At 43.7% G+C, this 23,023-nt stretch overlaps 1 protein-coding gene across 1 annotated transcript in view; it reads left to right on the forward strand.

Annotated features, from left to right (window-relative positions):
• The window catches only part of cadm1a (cell adhesion molecule 1a), a gene marked incomplete at both ends in the record, with an annotated part of 247,721 nt that overhangs the window by 157,865 nt on the left and 66,833 nt on the right, over positions 1-23,023 (forward strand). Inside the window, one exon of the mRNA XM_079737454.1 lies at positions 9,879-9,896. Coding sequence (XP_079593580.1) covers positions 9,879-9,896 — 18 coding nt within the window. The remainder of the gene's footprint in view (positions 1-9,878; positions 9,897-23,023) is intronic.

Consider the following 23,023-nt stretch of genomic DNA (forward strand, 5'->3'; position numbering starts at 1 on the left):
TATCCCAGGGCTTGTTGTGGTGGTTTTTGATGGAAGTATCTCCTTATATAACAAGCAAAGGAATGGTGGTTGAGGTGGTGGTGGTGGGGTGCCAAACCTTGTTGAATGTGGCCACACACACACACACACACACACACACACACACACACACACACACACACACACACACACACACACACACACACACGCTCACGCGCACAAACACACACACACACCTACACACACACACACACACACACACACACACACACACACACACACACACACACACACACACACACAAACACACACCTATGCAATTGAGCAAGCCCACACATGGGCAGATCCATGACATGAACACACATCTCACTGATAGAGAAATCTCTGAATGCATGTTTATCTGTATGTATCTACAACATATGTCCTTGGGTTCTCTCGACAACCGTTCATCCGATCAACTTCACACTCGGGGGGTGTATTGCTGAGGACCCAAGGAAGTGCAGTGTGTCGAGCGTGAAGTTGTTTGGATGAGCGGCTTTTGAGAAAGCTACAAACAGCAATACCGGAGGCCAAGCAATCGACCTGTTCATAACAGGCATGTTTGAATTTGCACATTTTGAACGGGCACTGTACGAGTGTATATATATATATATTTCTATTTGATACAGAGTGCGTATCCACAGCAGTGGTTCTTCTGGCAGCAGATAGTGTGCTCCATACGTACGTGTCTTTGTCATTGTCCTCCTGTTGTCGTCCAGTTCAAAGCAGAACCTCACTAAATCACTGCTAGGTTCACTTTCTCTTTTTCCATTTGGTGGTGGGCTTTAGCATGGCACAGAGCGCTGTTTATGTGAATTTCAACCTAACTTTCTTTTGTTTGTACATTCAAAGTATTATACATCATCGGATCTCTAGATCAATCAACCAGCTAACCTGTTCAAATTATAGTTATTTATCCACTTAACATTCTTAGCAGACGAGCCAAGAACTTGAAATAAAAAGTCATGGAGTCATCATTCTGAGAGGGAGAGGGATAGGGTTATGAGTGGAAGGAGGATGTGCTCATTACCATGCTTACACATCCAGCAGTTTGGGATCCAGTATTTATGAAGTATTTGTGGGCCTACTTTTTGCCTATGCCATCTCCACACAGACATTTTCATCTTTGGCTTATTTTGTCCTTTATACCTAGTAGGCATTTTCATTTTCCACGCTGTCCATTCATTATGAAGACGTTATGGCGTGAAACTCCTACACCTGGAGGGCGGGTTGTAGAAGTTCAGTTCAGCAGTCCGAGCCAGGCTGCTGTCCCATATGTGTTCAACGTTGTATCGACTGGTTTCCGCCACTGCTCTTGTTTTTATCCCACAAATGCATCCTGCAATGAAACCCAAACCCGGTTTCAGATGTGTCCAGTAGTGTTTACAGATCAATCAAGCGAGAATCCCCTCCCCACCCGCCCAGGTGCTTCTCTGCGGCTCCTGCTTCCACACTGTAGACGTCTGCAGCCAGCTGTTTGCTTTCGGGTTTTGCACTCGGTTGCAGTTGTTTGTTCACTGCTTATTCGCCAAATAAAATGCTAAAATGTAATAATTTTTAGCCGGCGTATGGACGTGCAACCTGCGTATGCGTAACACAGGTACACCTGGTACCTGGGATTTTATCTTTGTTATAGACACATTTATATTGAAAAAATGATCTGGTTAATTGAACATTTATTTATTATAAATATTGATCAGTCATTATATTATAAGCCCTTGTTATAATATAAAAAAGAATCGCTTTGTGCATTCCATCATATCTTTTTCATTGTAACGGTTACCATTGATGTTTTGTGTTTGTTAAATAACGCACTGTCAGCAAAAGAAGCGTTGCTTGCATTTTCTTGCCACAGCCTTCTTGCATCAATAATTGTGCATAAAGGGGTTGCTGGCATTCTTTGCTGAACCACTGCATGTGTATGGATCTCTTGTTTACTATTTGCATATCAGGGGCTCTGCGAAATCCCCTGCAACAACTCAGTGGTACACCTAAAGTCAAAGGTTGGGAACCACTGACCTAGTAGATAACCGAGAATGCTTTGCGTATCATGGACTTGGCTGCCTGGAATTGAACTTGGCTTAGGCAGAGCGGCTGTCAGTTTCAGGGCTTTTCCTTTTGGGCATTAGTTGTTCTCATTGTTTCATGTGCGGTTTAACTAGCATATTATTTTGGCTCCCATGGCACCTCATTGCACTTCCAGCCTATTCTAGAGGTCGGGCCTGTACGTTTAACCTCCTTTTGTTTGGCAGCTAGGTTTTCACAAGGTTTCCTTTGCCCATGGAATGGCTTAAGGTTAGTGGCTGTTGTCAAATCGAATTTGAATGTGGGCCTGTGAAGTCCTTTGTGTCTGCAATCGTGATCAAGAGGCCTCTATAATAAAATAAAAGCAGTGTACACGACTAGAACACACAAGGCCTTAATGAACAAAAGGTCTTTGTTGGGATGGCATGTCTGTGATTCTTTCCAGTGCATTAGGGTGGGAACATAATTTGTGTGTGTGTGTGTGTGTGTGTGTGTGTGTGTTTAGATAGTGAGTGGTAGTTTTCTCATGCGACCACACCATGACATACCACTCAATACACCCACCCAGCCTAATACTGTACAATGGCTGCCCGCCGTCTGACTGTCTGAATTGTCCATGCTCATGCACTCTCCGCTGATTAAATTATATGCCACTTTGAACGCCCCGCAACAGGAAAATGAGCGGGAGTGTATGTGGAAAAAGCTGTGCAATCAAATATAGGATTTTTCGAGTGATAATAGAAATCATAAAAATGTACGAGGGGAGAGAAAACTTGGGAGTTTTGGCAATTAAAAAGGTGAAAGTACGAAATGTAAAAAGTCTTTGTGGGGAGGAAAAGAAACTGGTGAGGGGAGCGAGAGCTGCAGTAAAAAATGGTGGCGAGAGACGCCGTCTCTCTTCGGCCGAGTATTTATGTTAGGGGGTGAATTCAGCTCACTGGACTGAACGCTCTAAGGACCCCTCTCCCCCCGTCTGGATAATGATTGACGCTGACCTCTGGAAGGCAGATATTAGCCGGCGTGTGCTCTGGCCAGAAATAATAGGGCTTAAGGTTCAACAGTGAGTGCTCTCCCCTCAGCTCAACCTGCGCTTCAAAGAGCAGCAGACACGGTCAAAGTTTGTATTTTATTTCTTTCATTTTTTTTGCAGACTGCAGCTGTGCTAGCCCTCACTCAAATGCCATTAGGCTGTGACACCGTCACATCAGATTGGACACATGCTGGCCGAAGAAGAATTGTGCCAGGTTGGTAGGTGGTGTTCACTAGCAAGGATTATTGTAGATCATCTTATTACTTTATGGTTAAGACCAGCATCATAAACCTAAAACTTGTGCCGTTTAAAATTGGTGCTTTTCAAGTCGCTCTTTTTAAAATGATGATCAAGATGTGTTCGGCCACCCATGTGTCCTATACTCCCACTCTTCCTCCACAAGTCTTCAGATTAGTCAGATATAAAATATGTCAAGCAAGCTCTGTCAATCAACCATCTATTATTCATTAACTGTCGATTCTGCTGTTCATCCACAGTGAAATAAATGTAAAATATTCCAACCACTAATTTGCCTGAGGAGAAATATTTAGACGGACAGCAGGCGATAAAATTGACTCGGTAATCTTTCATAACATATTCATAGTTATTAGTGGTGCCTCTCAGGTGATGCAGGCACTCACTTAGCCTTTATTAAGAATGACAGTGGTTTAACTCCACAAAAAGACAAAAATAGGTTAATATTCACGGTTTGAGTTGCTCAAAGCGGGAGGGGAATTTCTACAGAGCGCACAGCAGATATCTACAAATGCGAATGTTTTCCGACTTCAGAAAGCAGAAGTATCGTCAGGTTTGAAGACAGAAATGAGGGGTCTAATTTAGTCAAGAAATGGTAGCCAAGGTATGTCGACAGGTGGTCTTGTTTGACATCAAATGGTGCTCTGGATCGCAGTTGTACGGGCGTGGTGGATTTCTGTCCCCCTTTGCAGGAGGAAGCAGTGAAACTCTATGACAAATGCAACCGGTAGTGTAGTCGTAAGCCTTTTCAAACATGCTGACTATAATCAAGGTTCACTGCTATCATTTATTTGCACTACAACATCACAGTTACACCACGGGTGCGACGCTGTAGAGCCGGGTGATACTAGCGATGTCAAGCCATGTCGTGATGCGTGCACAAGGAGATGGGGTTATTTAAAAAATGGCAAGTAGCTCTCATAATAGCGCTGTACACAGCAGCACTGCAGTGGGCCGGTGGGCAGGATGGCGTAGCGGGCCAGTGAACATGGAGGCTAGTGTCTACTGTGACTGCAGGGCAACCCCCCCACCCCCCTCCCCCCTCCCCTCTTTTGTGCTCTCTGATTCTCCCGGGATCAGAGCATCCATCTTGGCCCATTCCTGTTCTCCTTAATGGTATTAAAGGGGGGAGGGCTGGGTGGGTTTTAGTATTCTGTTAAGGAATATCTGATATGGGGCACTGGCTGATTCAATTAAGTAAAAAGCAGCAAGCGAGGGGAGGGGGGGGGAGAGAGAGAGAGAGAGGCAGAGAGAGGGAGAGGAGTTGTATAATTGCCTTTGAGCTGCATAGCACAACTTGGGCTTTTTGCATATGTGTGTGCGTGTGTATGAGTGCGCTTGTTCCTGTATGTGTGTGTTGGGGGCGGGGGGGCTTACAGAATGTATAAGACGTGTCAGTGAGGATTCAAAATATGCAGCATACCATGCCAGGCTCATATTAAAGTAATGCCAGTTCAATGGAATGAGCTCCAAATTCTCAAATCAGTCTTCTCAATCTCTCTCTCTCTCTCTCTCTCTCCCTTTTAGTCTCCTCAACAATGTCTATTAAATCGTTTACATTGGATTTTTTTGCATACATTGCAACAGAGGTGTATAAATTCTCCATGAAAATTGAAAGTGGTGAAAACAAGTTGCAATGCAAATGCAACTATTCCTTAGTTTGTACTTGACTGTGTGGGGGTGTTAGTTACCACAATTACTTTGCACTGTTTGCACAATATACATGTTTCTTAAACCTCTTCTATTCAATTTGAAATGACAGGCAGTCTGGGATTTTTTGTACCAATGTTTGAGGATGTGTTCTCAGTGGAGGCCCGTGAGATGGGAAGTTATTTTGATTTTATAGCAGCCGTAGAAGATGAAAACCTCCAGACAGTCACGCTGGGCTCAGCGGGACGGCTGCAGCAGGGACACTAGTAGTAGCAGCTCTTATGATCCTACAGCACACTCATCACATCCAGTGTCTTTGTCTGTGATTGGTCAAAGTCCTATTTGCTGAGTGAAGCAGTTTATGAATAAAATATGTTGGACTTTGACTTAGCGGGGGGGAAATACACGGAGCCACGGACTGGGGCGGATGGGCCCATTGCAACTAGTGTAACTGTAAAGCGTGAATAATACGTGACTAATTGCGGAGCCCACTGCTATACAAGAGTCATACTTTTCCACCGTCTAAATGGAACCTTCTGGAAGACATGTGTTCCATTATTTCTGCTCTGAAGCGGACTCAGCAATTCTCAGTGGGGCCGTCAAGCAGACAGTGAAACATGGGGGTGGTTGGGCGGGTGGGGTGGTGTAGGGATGTTATTTGCTGCCTCGGGAACCGGATGACTCGCCATAATATGCAAACCAATGAATTCTGCACTGTATTCGAAAATGTCATAAGGAAAATCCTTCCTGTGCTGAAGCTACAAAGCCAAATTGTGGTTGGGTTAAAACGCTGAAGATCAAAAGCAGAAGCCTAAGTAAGCTGAACTTGAGTTCGGGGAGGAGCTCGACAAAGAAGAGGTTTTAGACCCGCAAGAAATGCTGGGGTAGGACTTGATATGAGCTATTTTTTATTCATAAAAAACCTTCCAATTTGTATTAATTTAAACAGTTCAATGAGGGCAAGTGGGCTAAAGTCTTCCACAGCAAGACTAATGAGTGAATTAAGAGTGGAAGGGGGCAATATTTTAAACAGACGTGCAGTGGATATTACTATTGAACTATTAAATAAATGAAACTATTATGAAATGTAATTTTCTCATTATGTTCCCCTGATCTATAATTAGGTTTTGTGGCTCAGGGTTTGTACTGGATCTGAAAACATAAAATGTCACAAATATTCAACAAATAGCCATGCGACTTTCTAATACCGCTGTATATTTTCCAACCTTGGATCTTAGATCACTGTGACATATTAGAACTTTTCGAATGGAGAAATATGCGGTTCAATCCAATACCCCTTTCCCTTCGCCATTGTTCCTGATGTCACCCGTTCTATAAACAGATGTCGACTTGACATACCCCGACTGTGTTGATTGATTGAAGCAAAATCAAAGAGGGCTCGTGAATCAGACAGACCGGCATATTTCCCACCGAAGGAGGGACTATGCACCTGTACCTGATGTCTTCAGCACAGTTCCACTTGAATGCCTCTAAATGGATTTATAATGTAGAGGGAGAGAGAGGGAGAGTTTGTGGGGGGACGGATGGCAAGGTCTAGTGTGTGTGTGTGTGTGTGTGTCTGTGTGTGTCTGTGTGTATAGATAGGGGAGAGGGGGTAGAGAACTCAAATCGCTTTCTTGATTCATCCTTTTCTTGCCTGGTACAGTCGAGTGGTGCTGGGTTATCGCGCCGTCGGTCTCCACGCTGTTCGAGCCACCTGGGCCCGGTGGGTTTGGCAGCCATTGGGTTTTCAATTACTTAAAATCCATCCCACTCATTTAAAATGAATGGCCTTGGACCTGACCTGACCCTGGACTTAAGTTTGGCTCCGGTCACCCCCAACCTCACCCAGCCAAGAGAGAGATTACCTCTGCCTCTCCCCCTATCAGCTTATCGCCCAAAGGGAGTGAAGCATGCCTGGGGAGTGGGGAGGTCCGGTCTTATACTAAATTCTTACTGAATTTGAGCCAAGTGTGGAAGAGTGGAAATTATTTTGGCCACATTGTGCACGGTTAGTGACTTCATCGTGAAATGTCCCTACATTGACTAGCCCAAGCAAATCCGGTGGACCAAGCATGTCATCATCCATCATCCATGTAGCATACATTCCCAACTACATTATATTCCAGATGCAATTCTAGTTAAAAACGGATAGAAACGCTTAGTAATCACTGTCTTCCCATGCAGGGTCCAAATGCACAGTAGTCTACCACGGAATGAAAGGCACTGTCGACAATACATTCACAGTAGGTGGCATGATGTGAGGGTTAGCTTGGATGTTGTGCAGGACGTAAGCAGTATCCTGGGTGATCTGTCATGTGGGCCCAGAGGGCATGGCCAGTGATGGCAGGAGGACTGTCCTTTTCCCCCCTTTTGCCTTATCAGTGTGACAGCGCGGTGTTCTAATCACAGCCTGCCAGACGGCTGTTAATTCCCCCTTTCCTTGCTGTCTTTCACTCAATGACCCCGATTCAACTTGACATTCAAATGTGTCTCCGGAGAGCAGAGTCCCAGCAGGAGCAGCAGCACAGGTTTGAGACAGTCAGAATAGGATCATTTCAAATCACATGCGGGTGTCAGAGATCAGGGAAACGCGGTGAATGTAGTGCCATGGTGTCTGCGTTTTACAATGCGCCTGAGGAAGTCGGCCAACAAAAATGTTTTACCCATTCCAAAGCATATTTGATGCATTCAACAATGAAAGGTGTTTTCTGGTTTCATCAACACTTCTAAATGAATTTTATATATACCAAATGACTGGCCATCTACTAGACTTAGCAGGTTAGCCTGGGGATAGAGACCAAGTGACCTTGTCTTTGATGTTGAGGAGGATAGAGTGAGCCGTTAAAGAGAAAGTACTTATGTACCTATTCGGACAACTCAAAAAACAAAATTCCTTCGAAATAAATGAACCCCTTATACGAGATGTTTAAAGTATGTCAACACAAGAAAATAAAATCCTGCTGCAGAACATTCCTCACTTACTTGCTGATGTGACCGGAACCATATACACACACGCAACGTGCCTTTTACAAACCAGCATGCACACGCACAAAAATACCATCCCATTATAAAACCACATGTATTTTTCCATTCTCCACACTTGATTTACCGTTGTCTCCACTTTAATAAAAGAAAGACAATAGGATCACTGCCATTGATAATTACTTTTTAATGTGCCACACTCATCATGTCCAATTTCATGCCCCTTAGGCAGCTGATCACAGATTTAATCAACACATTATTGCTTGCTACACTTAAAGTCTGGCTATCGGGAAGGGATTCCTTTTAAACCTGTGTGGGATGTGGCGGGATGTATGTGGGGGGGGGGAGTTGTAATACAAAGACCAAAAGTGAGGGGTATGTGTGTGTGAGTTTGGGGAGGGGGGTTTGTGATTTGCCTTGCATGTGCATCCAATCTCGGCCACGTCACTCTTTGATAGACATTTAATGTGCGTTCCAGGCCATTAGGCAAGGGCTACTGTTGAGAATGAGTTCACATTAACGCAAGTCGGGCGCCGGCGGTACAATGTTGCGTAACGCTAAAGTTGTTCGCCGTGTTGTCAGCACAAAAGAGTGACTTTCCTCTGGCCCCACCTAAGTTGTGTTGACAAATCGAAAACGACGTAGGTTGCGTTTTAGAGTCAGAACCTCTCCTTAAATATCCCCCCCAGAGGTTAAAAAACGAGGTAAATATTACTTATTAGTTCTGCGTTACCCTCAGGTGTTCCTCTTTGCGTTCGTAGAGTAAACAACTGTATTTATAACTTCAAACGACCCCGCGTTGCCTAAATGCAGCACGTTTATAATAATTGAGGAGGATGACATCACTCGGAGTGCAGAACAAATCATTGTGTGGATCGTGTGCAACATAAACATGTCAAACTTCAGAGCCGCAGCTCATCTTCAGACATTTCTCTCATGTCTATCTTTAGTCACGACTGTTCGTTCCCTTGTCACTCTATCACACAAACACCCCAACCCCCCCCCCCCCCTGCCGAACCTCCATATTTGACACAACACCGTGAAATAAATTCATCATCTGTTGCAAAGGGAAATGGGGAGTTTAGTAATCAATACCCGCCCCTGAGCAGGGAAACAGTTCAACACCTGAAAAGGAAGTCAGTGGCGCCATGCTTGTCTGGCTGGGGCTAAGCAGGGCCAACACTGTGTGTTGCAGAGCTCGGAGAGGAGGCAAAGTGGCCATCTAGTCGAAATCAGAAACCCAAGTGGATTGCACCAGTTTACAACGAGCGAAACACAATGGTTGATTGGCTCGATGACTTTGTATGATTTTGTAGCCCTTTTCTATTATATTTGTGGACTCTTTTTTGTTCCAGCAGATTGGCAAACCCTGTCCTTCCCTGTTTTGAGCATACTTTCCTCCAATAGAAATGGTGCTCAGGCATAGACACGTAATTGATATGAATGACATGATGTGAAATTGGTGAGCCCACACTTGCTGTTGTTGTGTGCCCCTATCCAGGGCGTCACCAATGCTCTGCCCACAATACTTAATAGACCTCATAGACTGTTGTTATGGAGCTGCAATAAAGTGCACTGAAAATATCCACCTTTATTTTCCTCTGATTGTGGACTCTACGTAAAAAGCCGTCATAATGTGTGACTCTATGAAAAGAGGTCACAGTCTTGACCTCACGACCCGTGTCAGGCCCGGTCTGTGTGTTGTCCACCAGTGGTCCTATACTTTACAATTCCCCTGTGTGCTCTTTGGCTTCCACTGCCTGCCCTGCACGCTCCTACTGTATACATGCACTTGTGATCGGCTGGGTTTGTCCTTGAATGCTAATCCCCTCTCTCTCCTCTGTTTCTCCCCGTGCCTCCCCCCCACCCCCTTCTCCTCACCGTTGGTCAACCTTCTCCCCCTTCTCTGTCTCAGGAGCGGCTCAGACCCCAGGTAAGACCTGTCCCTCTCACCTTTTATTCCCTCCATTGTTCCGTTCCCCTCACCCACAGGCCTTCTAGCTCACTCACTCCACCTGTGTGTGTGTGTGTGTTTGTACGTGTGTTTGTGCATTGTCTTTGTGTACATGTATGACTTGTCAGTGTGTCTGAATGCACTTGTTTTTGTGTGTGTGCGTGTGTGTGTGATGCATGTGTATGTGTTGGCCACTGCCCACCTGCCACTTATTCTCTCGTCCTCTTGTCATTGCACTTTCTCTGCATCAGAATATGCTCATCCGTATTTCTGTGTCTCCTCTGCTGCCTGTTTCAATTTGAGAGCTTATGATGCCACCGACACCACTGCTACTGGCTGATAAGTCTTCTGACGCCTGACAGAGTTACAGTCCTGAGCAATATGCTCCCAAAAACACATCACAGTGCTTAGGATGATTGTCTGTCCATATTTGTGTATGTCTTATTGTATGACTGCCTGTTTATCATGGATGTCTGTGTGTCCGTCACCATGTGTCTGTCTTCTAGTTTTTATGGCTCTCTGCCATGTCTGTCTTTCTGCTTCTGTGCGTCTGTTTGTCTATCGGTTAACTGACTTTAAACTGAATTCCTCCCCTCTGAGATCAATAAACTACTCTTATCTTATTATTAACATGCACATGCACTCAATGACCCAGACTGGAGTGGATTGTTCAAACAGATAGTGAAGAAATATTTGTGGCCCTGATCTATTCTGTGATGAAAAGTCTAACATGATTGTGTTAGATCCTGCATCACAGGCTAACAGAGAACCGTAATGGCAACAGTATAATTCTGGTGCCATCTTAAAATAGATTAATGCGGTTCTGTGAACAGATACACAAAAGCGATCAGCCAAGTAAATTGAGCCATTGAGGTTAAAGCCAAGATGCTTTGTAAGGGATCGCAATTATTAGCTTGTCTTATTATGATATCCAGATCATTTGAATGATAAGGAGGTGTGGCTGAGACGTGGTCATTGGATCTAACGCACACAGTAGTAAAGAGATGCAAATATCACCTCTTTGATTTGAGATTCCAATATCAATGCTATCTGTTAAAAAAAAGAAACGTATGATAGTCATAACAATAATACCTAATCTAAATCATTTAGTGTGCAATTAATTATGATTATGTATTCTGTGGCCTTAATCACTGAGATCTAGGCTACAATGAATTAAAAGGCATTAGAAAGTTAGTCTTCCTTACCTAAAACAGTTCCTTTCTAAACAAGGTTCAGATAACGTTTGCACTCTAAATCGTTTGTTCAAACCCCACCAGAGACAACTGGCTAATGTGTTGGTACACAATGCGACCCAGCAGTTGTGTACTAACACACAGCAGACACAGCGATCTCACTATGTGTGCCGTGTGTGTGTGTCTGCGTTTGTTTGCCTCCGTTTGAGGAATCAGACGTTAACCGGTAGCTCATCGCACCGGCAATGCCGCTAGTGGTAAAAGTAATGGAAAATGAATGAGGAAGTCTGTGAGGATTTATGCTTTATCGAGTCTTCAGTTATTCTTTACAAACATAAGGACTCAGCCAGGCTTGTCCAGCGGTGAAGGCTTGGGTCTTGAGTGGTCACAAGCTGTTTCTTCTGATGTCCCTGTTTCTCTGGAGCAAACGGGGGTTGTTGTTAGGTTGCTGGGATAAGACTTTAGATGCTTCTTATTTGGCAGTTGTGTTTTAGATGATTGGTGCAAGTGGCCTTGACCGTTTCGCTCTTCAAAGCTCTCGGCAAAGAACTTACGGGCTACTCGGGGAGTACACGCTTTCTCAGAGAGAAAACACTTCAACTGTTTATTTTGGTATGTTTCTAGCTTTACAAAAACGGTGTTCTCCTTCGGTTTTGTTCAGCACGCGTAAATCAGAAGCATCGAAATAGACAAGGATTTGTTTGAAAAAGGTGCCAAGAGAATACAAGGGAGACTTTGTAAAATGTAGTCGACTGATTAAAAAACAAAAAAAAAACATGCCATTAAAAAGTTACATCCAAAACTCTCAAAACTTGCCAAAAGCTAATCCCCAAACATTTGTTAGCCCAGTGTATCATAGAAACACAGTCATGGAAGCATTATGCATGCATGGTAGCATTATCCATCCAAATAGCGGCTGCTCTACAAATCCATTGTAGGCTTTCACTTAGTTTACCAACTCCAACCATGCAGACTGTAACACTTTTAGCAGCCGGCATTCAGGTAAGGACAAGAGAGAAATAGCAACTGAGCAGTCAACATATTTCACACCTTGTTCCCTTTTGGTCCACAGAGAAAAAGTACCAATCGTCACGTTTATTTTTGATGGTGGTCCAGTTTCCATTTATACAAGTGCACTAACTGTATGTAATTGGAAGACGGCAGCCCAGTGCACCTTCCTGAACCCCGCCTGATGTAATACAGTGGAACTGTGTTTCATAATGTGGAACTTTTGCATTTTATGACTGCTCAGAACAACCTCAGACACATTTTTTTTTACTAAATAAAGTATAATTATTATCCAACATTGACTTGTTGGATGTAAAGCTGGGCATTATTTTTGAGGTTATTTCCACAACCATGTCCTGAAGACACAATCCCGGTCTTATTTGTGGTGGAAACAATTAAATCACTTCAAGTGTTTATTTTCCCCTAAGATTATTGGATGTTTAATATGCAATCTGTTCGTATAATTCATTTGCACCATTTGAAGCCCATTTAGGGACTTTTTCTAATTGTGAAATGAATGAGTTGTGACTTGTTTTGAATGCAGCCAAGGTCCCCAGACCCCCTCACTTCCTCCTCTCTCCATGTCCCGCAAGAACTATTCTTCAGCCCAGTGAGGTTGTCACTGGGATAAACCGATTCCAGCATATACATTAAAAGCCCAGCCTTGTCCTGGGTGGCTCCCCAAATAAAGATGGAGCAGCTGTTTTTTTTCTGATATGATGTCCTTGTGTGTTTTCTGTTGATCAATGGCAGGGGAACACATGAGAAAAGATTAGAACTCAGAGGGGCACAGTGGGTAAACAGCAGCGCTCGTATCTCTGTGTGTTCAGGCTGGGCATTCGAGACGCTGATGCAAGCAAGGCGTCTACCAAGACGCACACGTACATGCAGGGCTGAATCACTCGTACGTCATCGAGGTCTCTGCATGCATGTGTTGCCCCGTCCGTGCAGAAGCCTTGATTGGCCATGTTTAATTTCCCTGGCTGTTGATGCTCTATTGTTCGTACACACCACTGATTCATTGGTAGCGGCCGTCTACAGCCCAGTCATCACTCAGCACACAAAGGATTGCTTTTTTTTTTTTCAGGTCGCCAAACAATATGCAAATTCCAAAGCGATGTTCGTTGTATTGTACATTGTACATTGTATTGTAATCTCTTTCCAATAACAGAGTGATAGTTCTTGTATCGGGCCTTAGTCTATATCCATGGATTTGTCGGGTATCTTCTGTCCTCAGCGGGAACAGGCTGCAGACAGCTATTTTTGCGGCCTTTCTCCTGCATCCCTAGGATGTATCGACTTATTGTTTTATAGCTCTCAAGATATGAATCATGACGCCTCTTTGTTATAGACTCTTGCCAGGAACAAATGGAGGTCCATCTTCAGAAGTATGATTTCAACATGTTTCTTATTTTCGATTTGAACAGAACTGAAGATTGTGCTGCGGTTCAAACATGTAATAAAGCCAATTCCACCAACATTGTTATCGTGAAACAGTTTGCGCTTATTAAGATTGGCATTTGAAAAGGTTGTTTTGTATGTGAACATTACCACTGCCGCCATTACACACTCGCATTGTGTATAGTTCAGATTTGAAGTTCATGGGAGTTTCATTACATTTCATCAACATGGTTAGTGTGAGTCTTTGCTTGGCAGCCTTGCATGCGGATGGAGAGGTGGGGCCTTGTTTGCTGGTTTTGTTACAAATCAGAATTAAGTCGACCCTAAAGGATATACCTTCATAACCTATGTAAAAAAACGGAGAGGCTATGAGCGGTCTGTAGTCGCCGGAATGAATGCAATGAAAACACAGAAGCGATAAGAAGTCGTACTTTTGGCGACTCGATACTTGAGTATTGCCAGGGTTAGATGTGCGTTCTGTGGGTTCAATTGAAGGGGTGAATGCATCTTGCGCATGTTGTGTGTGTAGGCCGACACATGGATTTGTGTAATGCGCTCGTTACATCGGTGAGTGTGTGTGTGAGGGAGCGATTTTGCTTAGCATACAACTTGTTTACATCCTTCCTCCTTCTTGCTATTAACACATATCTAAAAAGACTTGCTGATTATGTAACCTTTTGGTGCTATTTTTAAAATAAAATATTGATATTTGTTCTGTTCTGCAAAGGCTGAAATCAATGACTGTTCCACAAGAGGAAAAGGATCAATGAAGACCAACCAATATATATATATATATATATATATATATATTGGTTGGTCTTCATTGATCTGTATATATATATAATGTGTATATATATATATATATATATATAAACAGTATATTGCAGATCACGTACATCTCTGCTTTGAAAAAGGGGACCTAGGACCATAGAAATAAAGCCCCCGCACACAGTCTATGAGCCTCACTGACGATCCACACTCCCACAGGCCGTTTGGCTATACAAAGTCCGGACTGATCCAGACCATATGATTTTTATGATCTGGAGGTGGTCACAGATAGGTCTCGGAGGCTTCTCTATGTTCTCTTGATTCTTACAGGACCATAATGACCCTAAAGGAGAACCGCCTCAGCCACATAATAAAGTGCGCTGTTTCACTGTCATGAATTCCTCCATGAATTGATTGCAAAGAAAGGTCATCCGAACAACTTTGTGAAAAGTGGTCTGAACAATTTAGTGAAAGCTCGTTCATAACACTTTTTCCATTCCTCACATAGACCGGCTAATATGTTGCCGTTCAGGGTGTTGGTAGTTTAGCCATGTTGAAGGAAAACATATATAAATGAAGGCATTTTCCAAGCACAAAATAAATGTAAACTGTGCACCTCCTGAATAGTTGATAAGAGGTGGTGGGAAAAAAGGGTGATTGTCACAGGAAAAAGACCTGATTTAATAATAATAATAATCCCCTCCTAGGGTTTTTACTACCCCCACATCCCAGTAGAACGCCCCGGTAGTTTACAACACACAATCCCAGACTGCATCTGCCGGATCAAAACACCAGCACTTTGTGGCCCGTGTGCTAGCCCCATCCTGACCAGTTATTATCTCACAAATCACTTACCCTGGCAGGTAGCTGCCCGACTTGTGTAAATAGGGAGAGGGCGAGTGAAGCAAAAGCCTTTTTTATGTATGCTGAAAGAACCCCCTGAGGCACAAGCGTTGGATAACTGCCTTTAAAAAGCAAAGAGCAGAAGAAAAATCCAGAGATGGGACACGGAAGGCAATACTTTTGGTCTGTGTCACGATCACCCTATTTAAGACACAATATATATATATATATATTCATGTTCCAGTGCAGTTTTTCACAGGAGGGATCCCACAGCTGTTTATTATGAAATCATTTGCATTCCCTCAAGTCTTTGTCAGCCTTCAAGGAGTTATGACTGAGTGGGAGGAGGGGGAATATGTATTATAAGGTGAATATAAATACCATTATATTAGTGCAGGTGGAGCTTCTCCGTGGACTCTGCTTCTTAATGGTGAGAAAAGCGCCACAGGGGCATGATGGGGGTCGCACAAATCAGTGCTATTATGTTTTTCTTTAATTGCTTAAATAGTTTAAGTTTCTTTTCATTCAAAGTGGGCCCGTGAACTCATGATATCCTCCAGTGACGTGCAGAGCTCTGTGGGGGATCGAATGGAGGAGGAGCACATGTTCTCAATGGCCCTCTCGCTTCAAGCTGTGATCCCGTGTCCGGTCTCAATCTCCTCAGGACCGCATAGCTTGAATATGCTCCGTAATTGCTTAATAATTGCCTCATGGTTCTTATGTTTGATACAAAACGCGTCTGCTTAGCACAACCTAAACAGCCTTTTGTAATTCTTTTACATTGTTTCATCAACAAGAGCCCCATATGGCAAGAGCGTCTGGGGGTCAGCCCCTACACACTTTCATTAATGCAAGAAAGCTTATTTGGGCAGAATTAATGATGGCTCCCCCATCGTTTTCATCCTGCCCTTACCATCTGAGCAACCCTGCTGATTCGGCCCAAACGGATGTTCACAACAGCCGCGTTTCGAAGTCTTGCGGTCACCTGAGTCACCTTGTTGGTGAGCCAGCTCTTTCAGCTGTGGGTTTATCCCCTCAAATCCCTCCGGAGTAAGTGTGAACGACACAAAGATCTTAAGTGTTTATATATTAATGCATGAATTCGTTATGCGTGGAGGAATGCTGCTTTAGAATACAGTTCAAGGGAGCTGCTTAAATGCCTCACAGATGTCAATGAGCAATGCAGGCAGGCAGGCTGGCGTGTGTGAGACCCACATCCTCTGTCTCTTGCGGATGTATCCCCCCCTGGGCACCACCCTCCTGGCCACCCCCCATGAAGAGCAGCCCAGCCTCCAAAATGAATCCTCTTCTTCCGTGGGAGCTTTGTTTCCCATCCAAGAGATATATACACAAATATGTTGGTATTTCCTTGTGTAATAATTGAGTGATGTGGGTGCTAAGCAGGCATGAGTGTGTGCTGTTACGCAAGACCTAAACCACCTCGCTGCCAGATGTTTTGTATTTGCAATGTTCTTTTCTGTTTGATTGTCAGCCAAGCCGTGTTAAGTATGATACTGTGGCCCGCGCGACATGCCTGGTACAGAGATCACATTGTGTGTGTGTGTGTGTGTGTGTGTGTGTGTGTGTGTGTGTGTGTGTGTGTGCAAGGGCGGGGGGGGGTTGTGTGGGTGTGGGTTAGGAGCCTTGATTGTGAGGCGTTGATTTCTAGCTGCTGGTGACTGCGCTTGCCAATATCCAACTGGTCTCCGTACAAGAGCAAATCAGGCCAAGTCTATTATTATGTCTTTCTCTGTAAAGAAAGGGTTTATGTATTCATATGTTGAATGGCTTTGTTTGTGTCAGGTGTTGTTGTTGTTTTGAAATCCAGCTTCTGAGTCTTGGCACTAGTGTTTTTTAGTTTTAGTTTGAGGACGAGCACAGGATCATTGATATTAATATGTGTAGTCATGTAGACGCTCTCTGTAGCTGTTATCCAGCACGAATGAAGTGTTCAAATAAGACACAGTACACAGTTCATATTGGACAATGTTTTCCAAAGGGAACATTAACGCAGAAGATGGCCCAATGTCTGTTATTTCATGTTCACATCTGGCGATGAAACAGCCATTATTAACGAATGATCTACTTAAGATAATCGTCCCTGAAATCCTCCGTAATGTATTCTACATGTGCTCCCGCTGAGTAAATCGCCACCATCCGAGGCAACATCACATAGGGTGAACCACCGTGCTTTGCCATGACACAAGGCGGTGTAGAGGGTTAGGCGTGGATGTTGTGGACAAAGAAGGATGATGCACCCGGTTCTCTGTGCTACCGCAGTGCCCCCCTCCCCAACCCACCTCCTCCCTCACATTCAATTCAGCATTATTCATATGGCCAGCCTCCCTCCTCTCCCCCCCACCCCGTCTCCCTGTTCATTTACCCTGTCCTGCTTTCTACCCTTTTATCCCTCCTTTGCTCTCTCTCTCTCTCTCTCTCTCTCTCTCTCTCTCTCTCTCTCTCTCTCTCTCTCTCTCTCTCTCTGTCTCTCTCTCTCTCGCTCCCTCCCCCCCACCTACTGCCTTTCAGCCTAGCCTTCCATAGATCTCGTTCTCTCTCTTTCAAACACACACGCATGTACACACACACACATGCGAGCAGGCTCCATCTGTAGCTACCCCTACGCTGCACATTAATCACCCCCACCCCAACGCTCTGAACCACCCCACACATACCCACACCGTAACACACATACACACACACGCGCCCTTTCAGATAAACAGGGCAAGTCTTCTACATGTAAATGCATGAGCTGCCATGTGACTGTAACATCTCTGAGAGAAACACAGAGGGGCACAGGGAAGCTGGCAAGCCAACGCACGCACGCATGCATGCACACAAACACACACACACACACACACACACACACACACAAGCACACACAAATGTACAAGCACTGAACATCCCGCCCACCACTCAAGTGATCTTGACTCTTGGCTACAGCTAACCTCCCCCCCTCCTTCGGCTTTTATATCTCCCTCTCTCTCTCTCTCTCTCTCTCTCTCTCTCTCTCTCTCTCTATTTCACTCCTGCTCTATTGCTCTCTCTCTCTCTCCTCAACCCATCCCCTCTCTCTCCCATCTAGCCGTGGCACTTGCATGACCCTCTTATTTTCCTCGTCATTAATGACACCGACAGCTGACACTGGCGTGCTGCTTCTCCCCTCCCTCCCCCCTCCCACTCACTCCTTCCCTCTCTCTCCGTCCACCTGTGTTTAAACCCCCCCCCCCGTCTGGATTTCATTCTGGCAACAAAACACTCTCTCTCGATTCCAACGTGGGGCACAACAGATGAGGCCTGACGTGCACGAGTATGTGTTCGTGGCATAGGTGGCTGGGAGATTTGGGTCGCAGCCAAGTGTGATTCAACGTGGCGATACGACGTGTTTGTAAAATATTTTACTAAAACATTTAGACAAACAGTTCAGATGGAGACACACGTGTGTTTTTGGTGTCCAGAATTTATTACCGTTATGACTTGCTCAGAAAGTATTTGTTGCTTCTAAAAATGTAGCATTAGGCTTCGGGTGTGCTCTGTATTGGTGCTGGCTGCAGCCTCCCCGGTCCCCTTGGGAGGTACCCACTTCCTAAAGGTATTTTCAGTAACCAAAATGAATTTTCTGTTATTTGCACATTCTCTTCTTTTCACCATATCTCCCAACGAGCCACATTCTGTTAGTATGTCATGTTCCGTTTGTGTGCTTGAATTAAATACATATGAAAAACACTTCAAACCAATTATTTTGATGTGTTATCCAGTTTTTTATCACAGTATCCAAAAATATTGTAAATTAGAACTACATTTGAAATATTAAACAGTGTTCCCAACCATCCCTAACCCTCCATGTTTTTTTTTCTCTTAAGTTTAATATTTACATGTCCCGCGTTAACACGCTAGGCTACATTTCCTCCAAATGTTCCCAGTTTCCGTCAATCTGTACTTGAAATCGTGTCCCCCATAAACCCCAGCTCCCTGGCGGCTTCCTCACTGAAGGCGGGGGGGTCGCTGTGCTGACGGAGCAACACCCTATTTGTTTCTTTCTCTGACCAAAGGAATTGATTGTCTGCCAGGCCGGGAGGGTTAGCTAGCTTCGAGTGGGAAGGGGGCCGATCAGAAAGATATAGTGTTGCCTTTCGTTTTTTCCTGTGCCGTTGAGGGCATAGATTGTAATCACTGCCCTCCAACAAATACTAAGCAGAGAGGACAAAAGGTGTTTCTTTGGTTTCCTCTGTTATCTCGCTTGGCGTTATCTTTAGGGTTTTGTCTTCATTTTTTTTACTGCTGTTGTGGTTGTTGGTCAATAGCGGTTAGCAACGAACTTGAGCAAATTAATGTATCTATTATCATGGAGGATTTCCAGAAGACTGGAATCCTAGTCCTTCGGGCATGTGTACCACATGTTATTTAACCCTTCCCAGAGGGAAGGGAAATCATGTAAATTCACAAGTGAGGCTATGGGAAGCTGTGTTTTCAGGAAATTACTCCCAAGCTTTTCCTGCCTATGCAATTCACCTAGTATGATGACATGAGTAAAGGTGGGATGACTTCGGTAATATAGAGTTCACTCGTCGTACAACTGTTGCATATGAAATCCGTACAAGCCTAGAGAATGCTCACATAACCTTGCATATCTTTTTCTGAGTTCTGCGTTCTCTACTCTGTCAGAGTGAGTGGGCGGGTGCTGTTGTGTCGAGAGAGCATGTCTGCATGGGGGTGGATGTCTGTGTACATACATGCAGTCACAGCTCCTTGCATGTGTCTCTTTGTAATCCCAGAAGCTTTTTCTGTGCACCACTGAATCATTTAAATTGTCCTATGGTTGCATGTACACAAAACACACAAAAGTGCTTTAAAGGCAACATAAACCAGGTATTAGCATGAATGTGAACTGCATCGATCAAGGTAATGCAGTAGGCGGTGCTTCACGTGTCCGCGCGGCTCTCACTGGATTCTCCGATTTTGCCGTTTCAAAATATTAGCCTCTTTGGTGTATTTTGCATTAGGAGGATGCATTATGGATGGTAAATACAAATACAAAGTAGTAGTAAGACTTTTGGGACACATAATGGAACATCAGAGCCCGGTTTTAACTTCCATCACATTTGCATAGTTGTATCTTGAGGTGAGTCTTTCTCCTCAATGTGTACATTGCATGAATGAAGTAAAGGCAGACACTGAAATACTTTGGCATTTGAAATGGTGGTTGTCTGGTAGCACATTAAGTTCCACACAATTAATATAGTTATTATTGGCTGCTGTGTCCTCAAAGTGGTTCAATGAGATGAACCGAGTGAACTTTCACGAATCTGTGACGAACATTCACTGAGAAAAGCATGTGATTTGTGAAACAAATTTGCATCACTACTGGATCTCCTGCCTTTTTCCGTTGGCACCCAGCTGGAGTCCAGACACAACATTTATCTTGGCTCCCCCAGATGACCTCTCCCTTACGCCACCAGCCATTTTGGGACACAAATCATGTGGATGTTAGGCATGGGCCTTTCCAATATACCTGGAACATATAAGCTAAGAGTGTCCGAGTTGAACAAGTTAGTAAGAGATAAGAATGGGTTAATGTATTTTTTTTGCATTGCCTTAACCTTCTCCATCTTTTTGGGTTATTATTCATAATCATTATTTCCATAAAACGTCTGATGATTCATCTGCAGACCTTTTTATATATTTATTTATTATTATTTTGCTATGTTGAAACCTCTGCTACAAGGTTTCCAGCACTCACCTGGTTAGCCAGCCCCTCGTCGGAATTACATGTTTGGAGATGACAGTGAGGTATCGACTGTCAATCCCAAGGCAACGCTGGAAAACCTCAGAGATATCAGACAACCCATTTAATTAAAATGATATGTAATAGTGCACCGCCTATTGAGAGAGGCTTCCCAGGAAGAGCGGCTGTGATCAATACAATGGATCAATTGTAAAATGTCATACACTTAGAGTAACCAATACTTGGTGACCCTCTGTCAAAAGTGGTAAAACTGTTTGTTAGCTCCAGGGCGTCGGGACTAGAATGTCACTCACATGATCTTTGTTGATCAACTGCCTTTGGTCATGCTGTTCATTTGACTATAATTAAGGCCTGAATCTAATTAATAATCCAAGTCAATTCTTACCTTCAGTGATTTGGACAGAGAAATTGTGAACGAAAAGGTGAAAACAATACGATAGAATAATACTGGATTAACATCATGACTCTCAACACAGTAGACGATATTCTGCTCGAGGTGTTGGATTCTATGTTGATTTAGGACCACCACCGGAGCATCCCTTAATGGGAGAATTGACATGGGCAAAGAGTTGACATCATCGCAGTCCATCAAAACACACATGGGGGCTGCCTGGAAATCAATAGGCATTTTATGTAGTGTCGGGCAGGAGCACCATAAATATCCTACATGTAAATATAAATATCCTACACCGTGCAGGGATCGGATCAATATTTTTTCAAAACAAATTTGCATGTTTCCGTAAACATTGTTCCAAAACAAGCATCAAGTAAGCTTTATATTTATGACTGTGTTATTGATAATCCATGTGATGTCAAGGGCTTGTAAGGGTTCTCAGGCAGAGACAGTGAGTATCCTACGTTGCATCCTTGGTATTTAACACCAATTTAATGATTTAGGATAGGTTTAAGTGTAATCTGAATGGTACAAGGTGTGTTCCTCAAGAGTTACTGTATATTGTGAAAAATGTCTCAAAGATAGAGTGTGCGTTTGTGTGTGTGTTGAGCAAGCGACTGCCTTGACCAGCGGTTTAGCTAGTCATGGCAGAAGCGACTGACATGTAGTTGATCTAACGGCCTATTGTTTGCTAGCGGTGGTTGGATTAAATAAAACCATTTCCAACCAAGAAAATTGCTCAATCAAGTACAAAGCACATACATACATTTAACTTTGTTCGGTTAGGACCTAAGTGGCCACATTATGTGTCCTTATTATTTAAATTGAGACGTAATTTTTGACAGCTTTATTCAATTACATAGTTAATAAGGATTCTGCTTCCTGTTGCAGGAAAATCTCAAGCAATGGCGGCGCTCATAATTGGAAAATCTATGATTCACTGGTCGAGTGTAAACCAATGGGTGACATCTCAAAGCCATCCATATTCTTTACAGTCTATGTTCTGGAGACACTGATTCATGTCAAGGTTTTTTTCCACTCTTTATATTAAGACATAAATGTTACTGGATGGCCTCTTTTCATTTCGTCAATATATTTAATGTGCCTGACCTTTTCTCTGTAGCATCCAGTTATAAACCCACAGTTACTGACACTCACTGACGCACGCGCTCTATTTTTCACATCTATTCATCCAACGGCTAGTATGAAAGACTCTTTTTCTGAGGTTCCAGCATCTTCTTTAGATGAAGCCCGGCTGTACGAAAAATGCATTCATTGATTCGTCATCACCTTCCTCCTCTTTAGATATGGATTCATACAAGAATTGGCATCATTTTGTCTATATAGTCTATATTCGTTGAAGTAAGCATATTAATTATAGTGATTACGTCTAAGTGTTAGAGCCCTACTTTGATACCTGTCTTCCACCATTTGTACACATAATCAGAGTGAAGGGCGTCCTCTCGTCCATTACTGCTCAATCTTTACACCCACGCGCAGGCCTATAACTTGGAAATCAGTCGTCCATAGCTTGAGGCAAAAATGCACCCACTCTCCCCCCCCCCCGACACACACACACACACACACACACACACACACACACAATCAAATGTGCAATCATACCGCCATAAAACCGCCAAACACACAATCAAGCAAAAGGGCCCAATGCAATCATTGGAAAACTAGAAGCTCTGTCTCTGTCTCTCTCTATGTCTCTCTGTCCCTGTCTCCTTCTGTCTCTGTGTCTATCTCT

The sequence above is a fragment of the Pollachius pollachius genome, assembly GCF_949987615.1.
Source record: "Pollachius pollachius genome assembly, chromosome: 6".
Classification (NCBI taxonomy): Eukaryota; Metazoa; Chordata; class Actinopteri; order Gadiformes; family Gadidae; genus Pollachius; species Pollachius pollachius.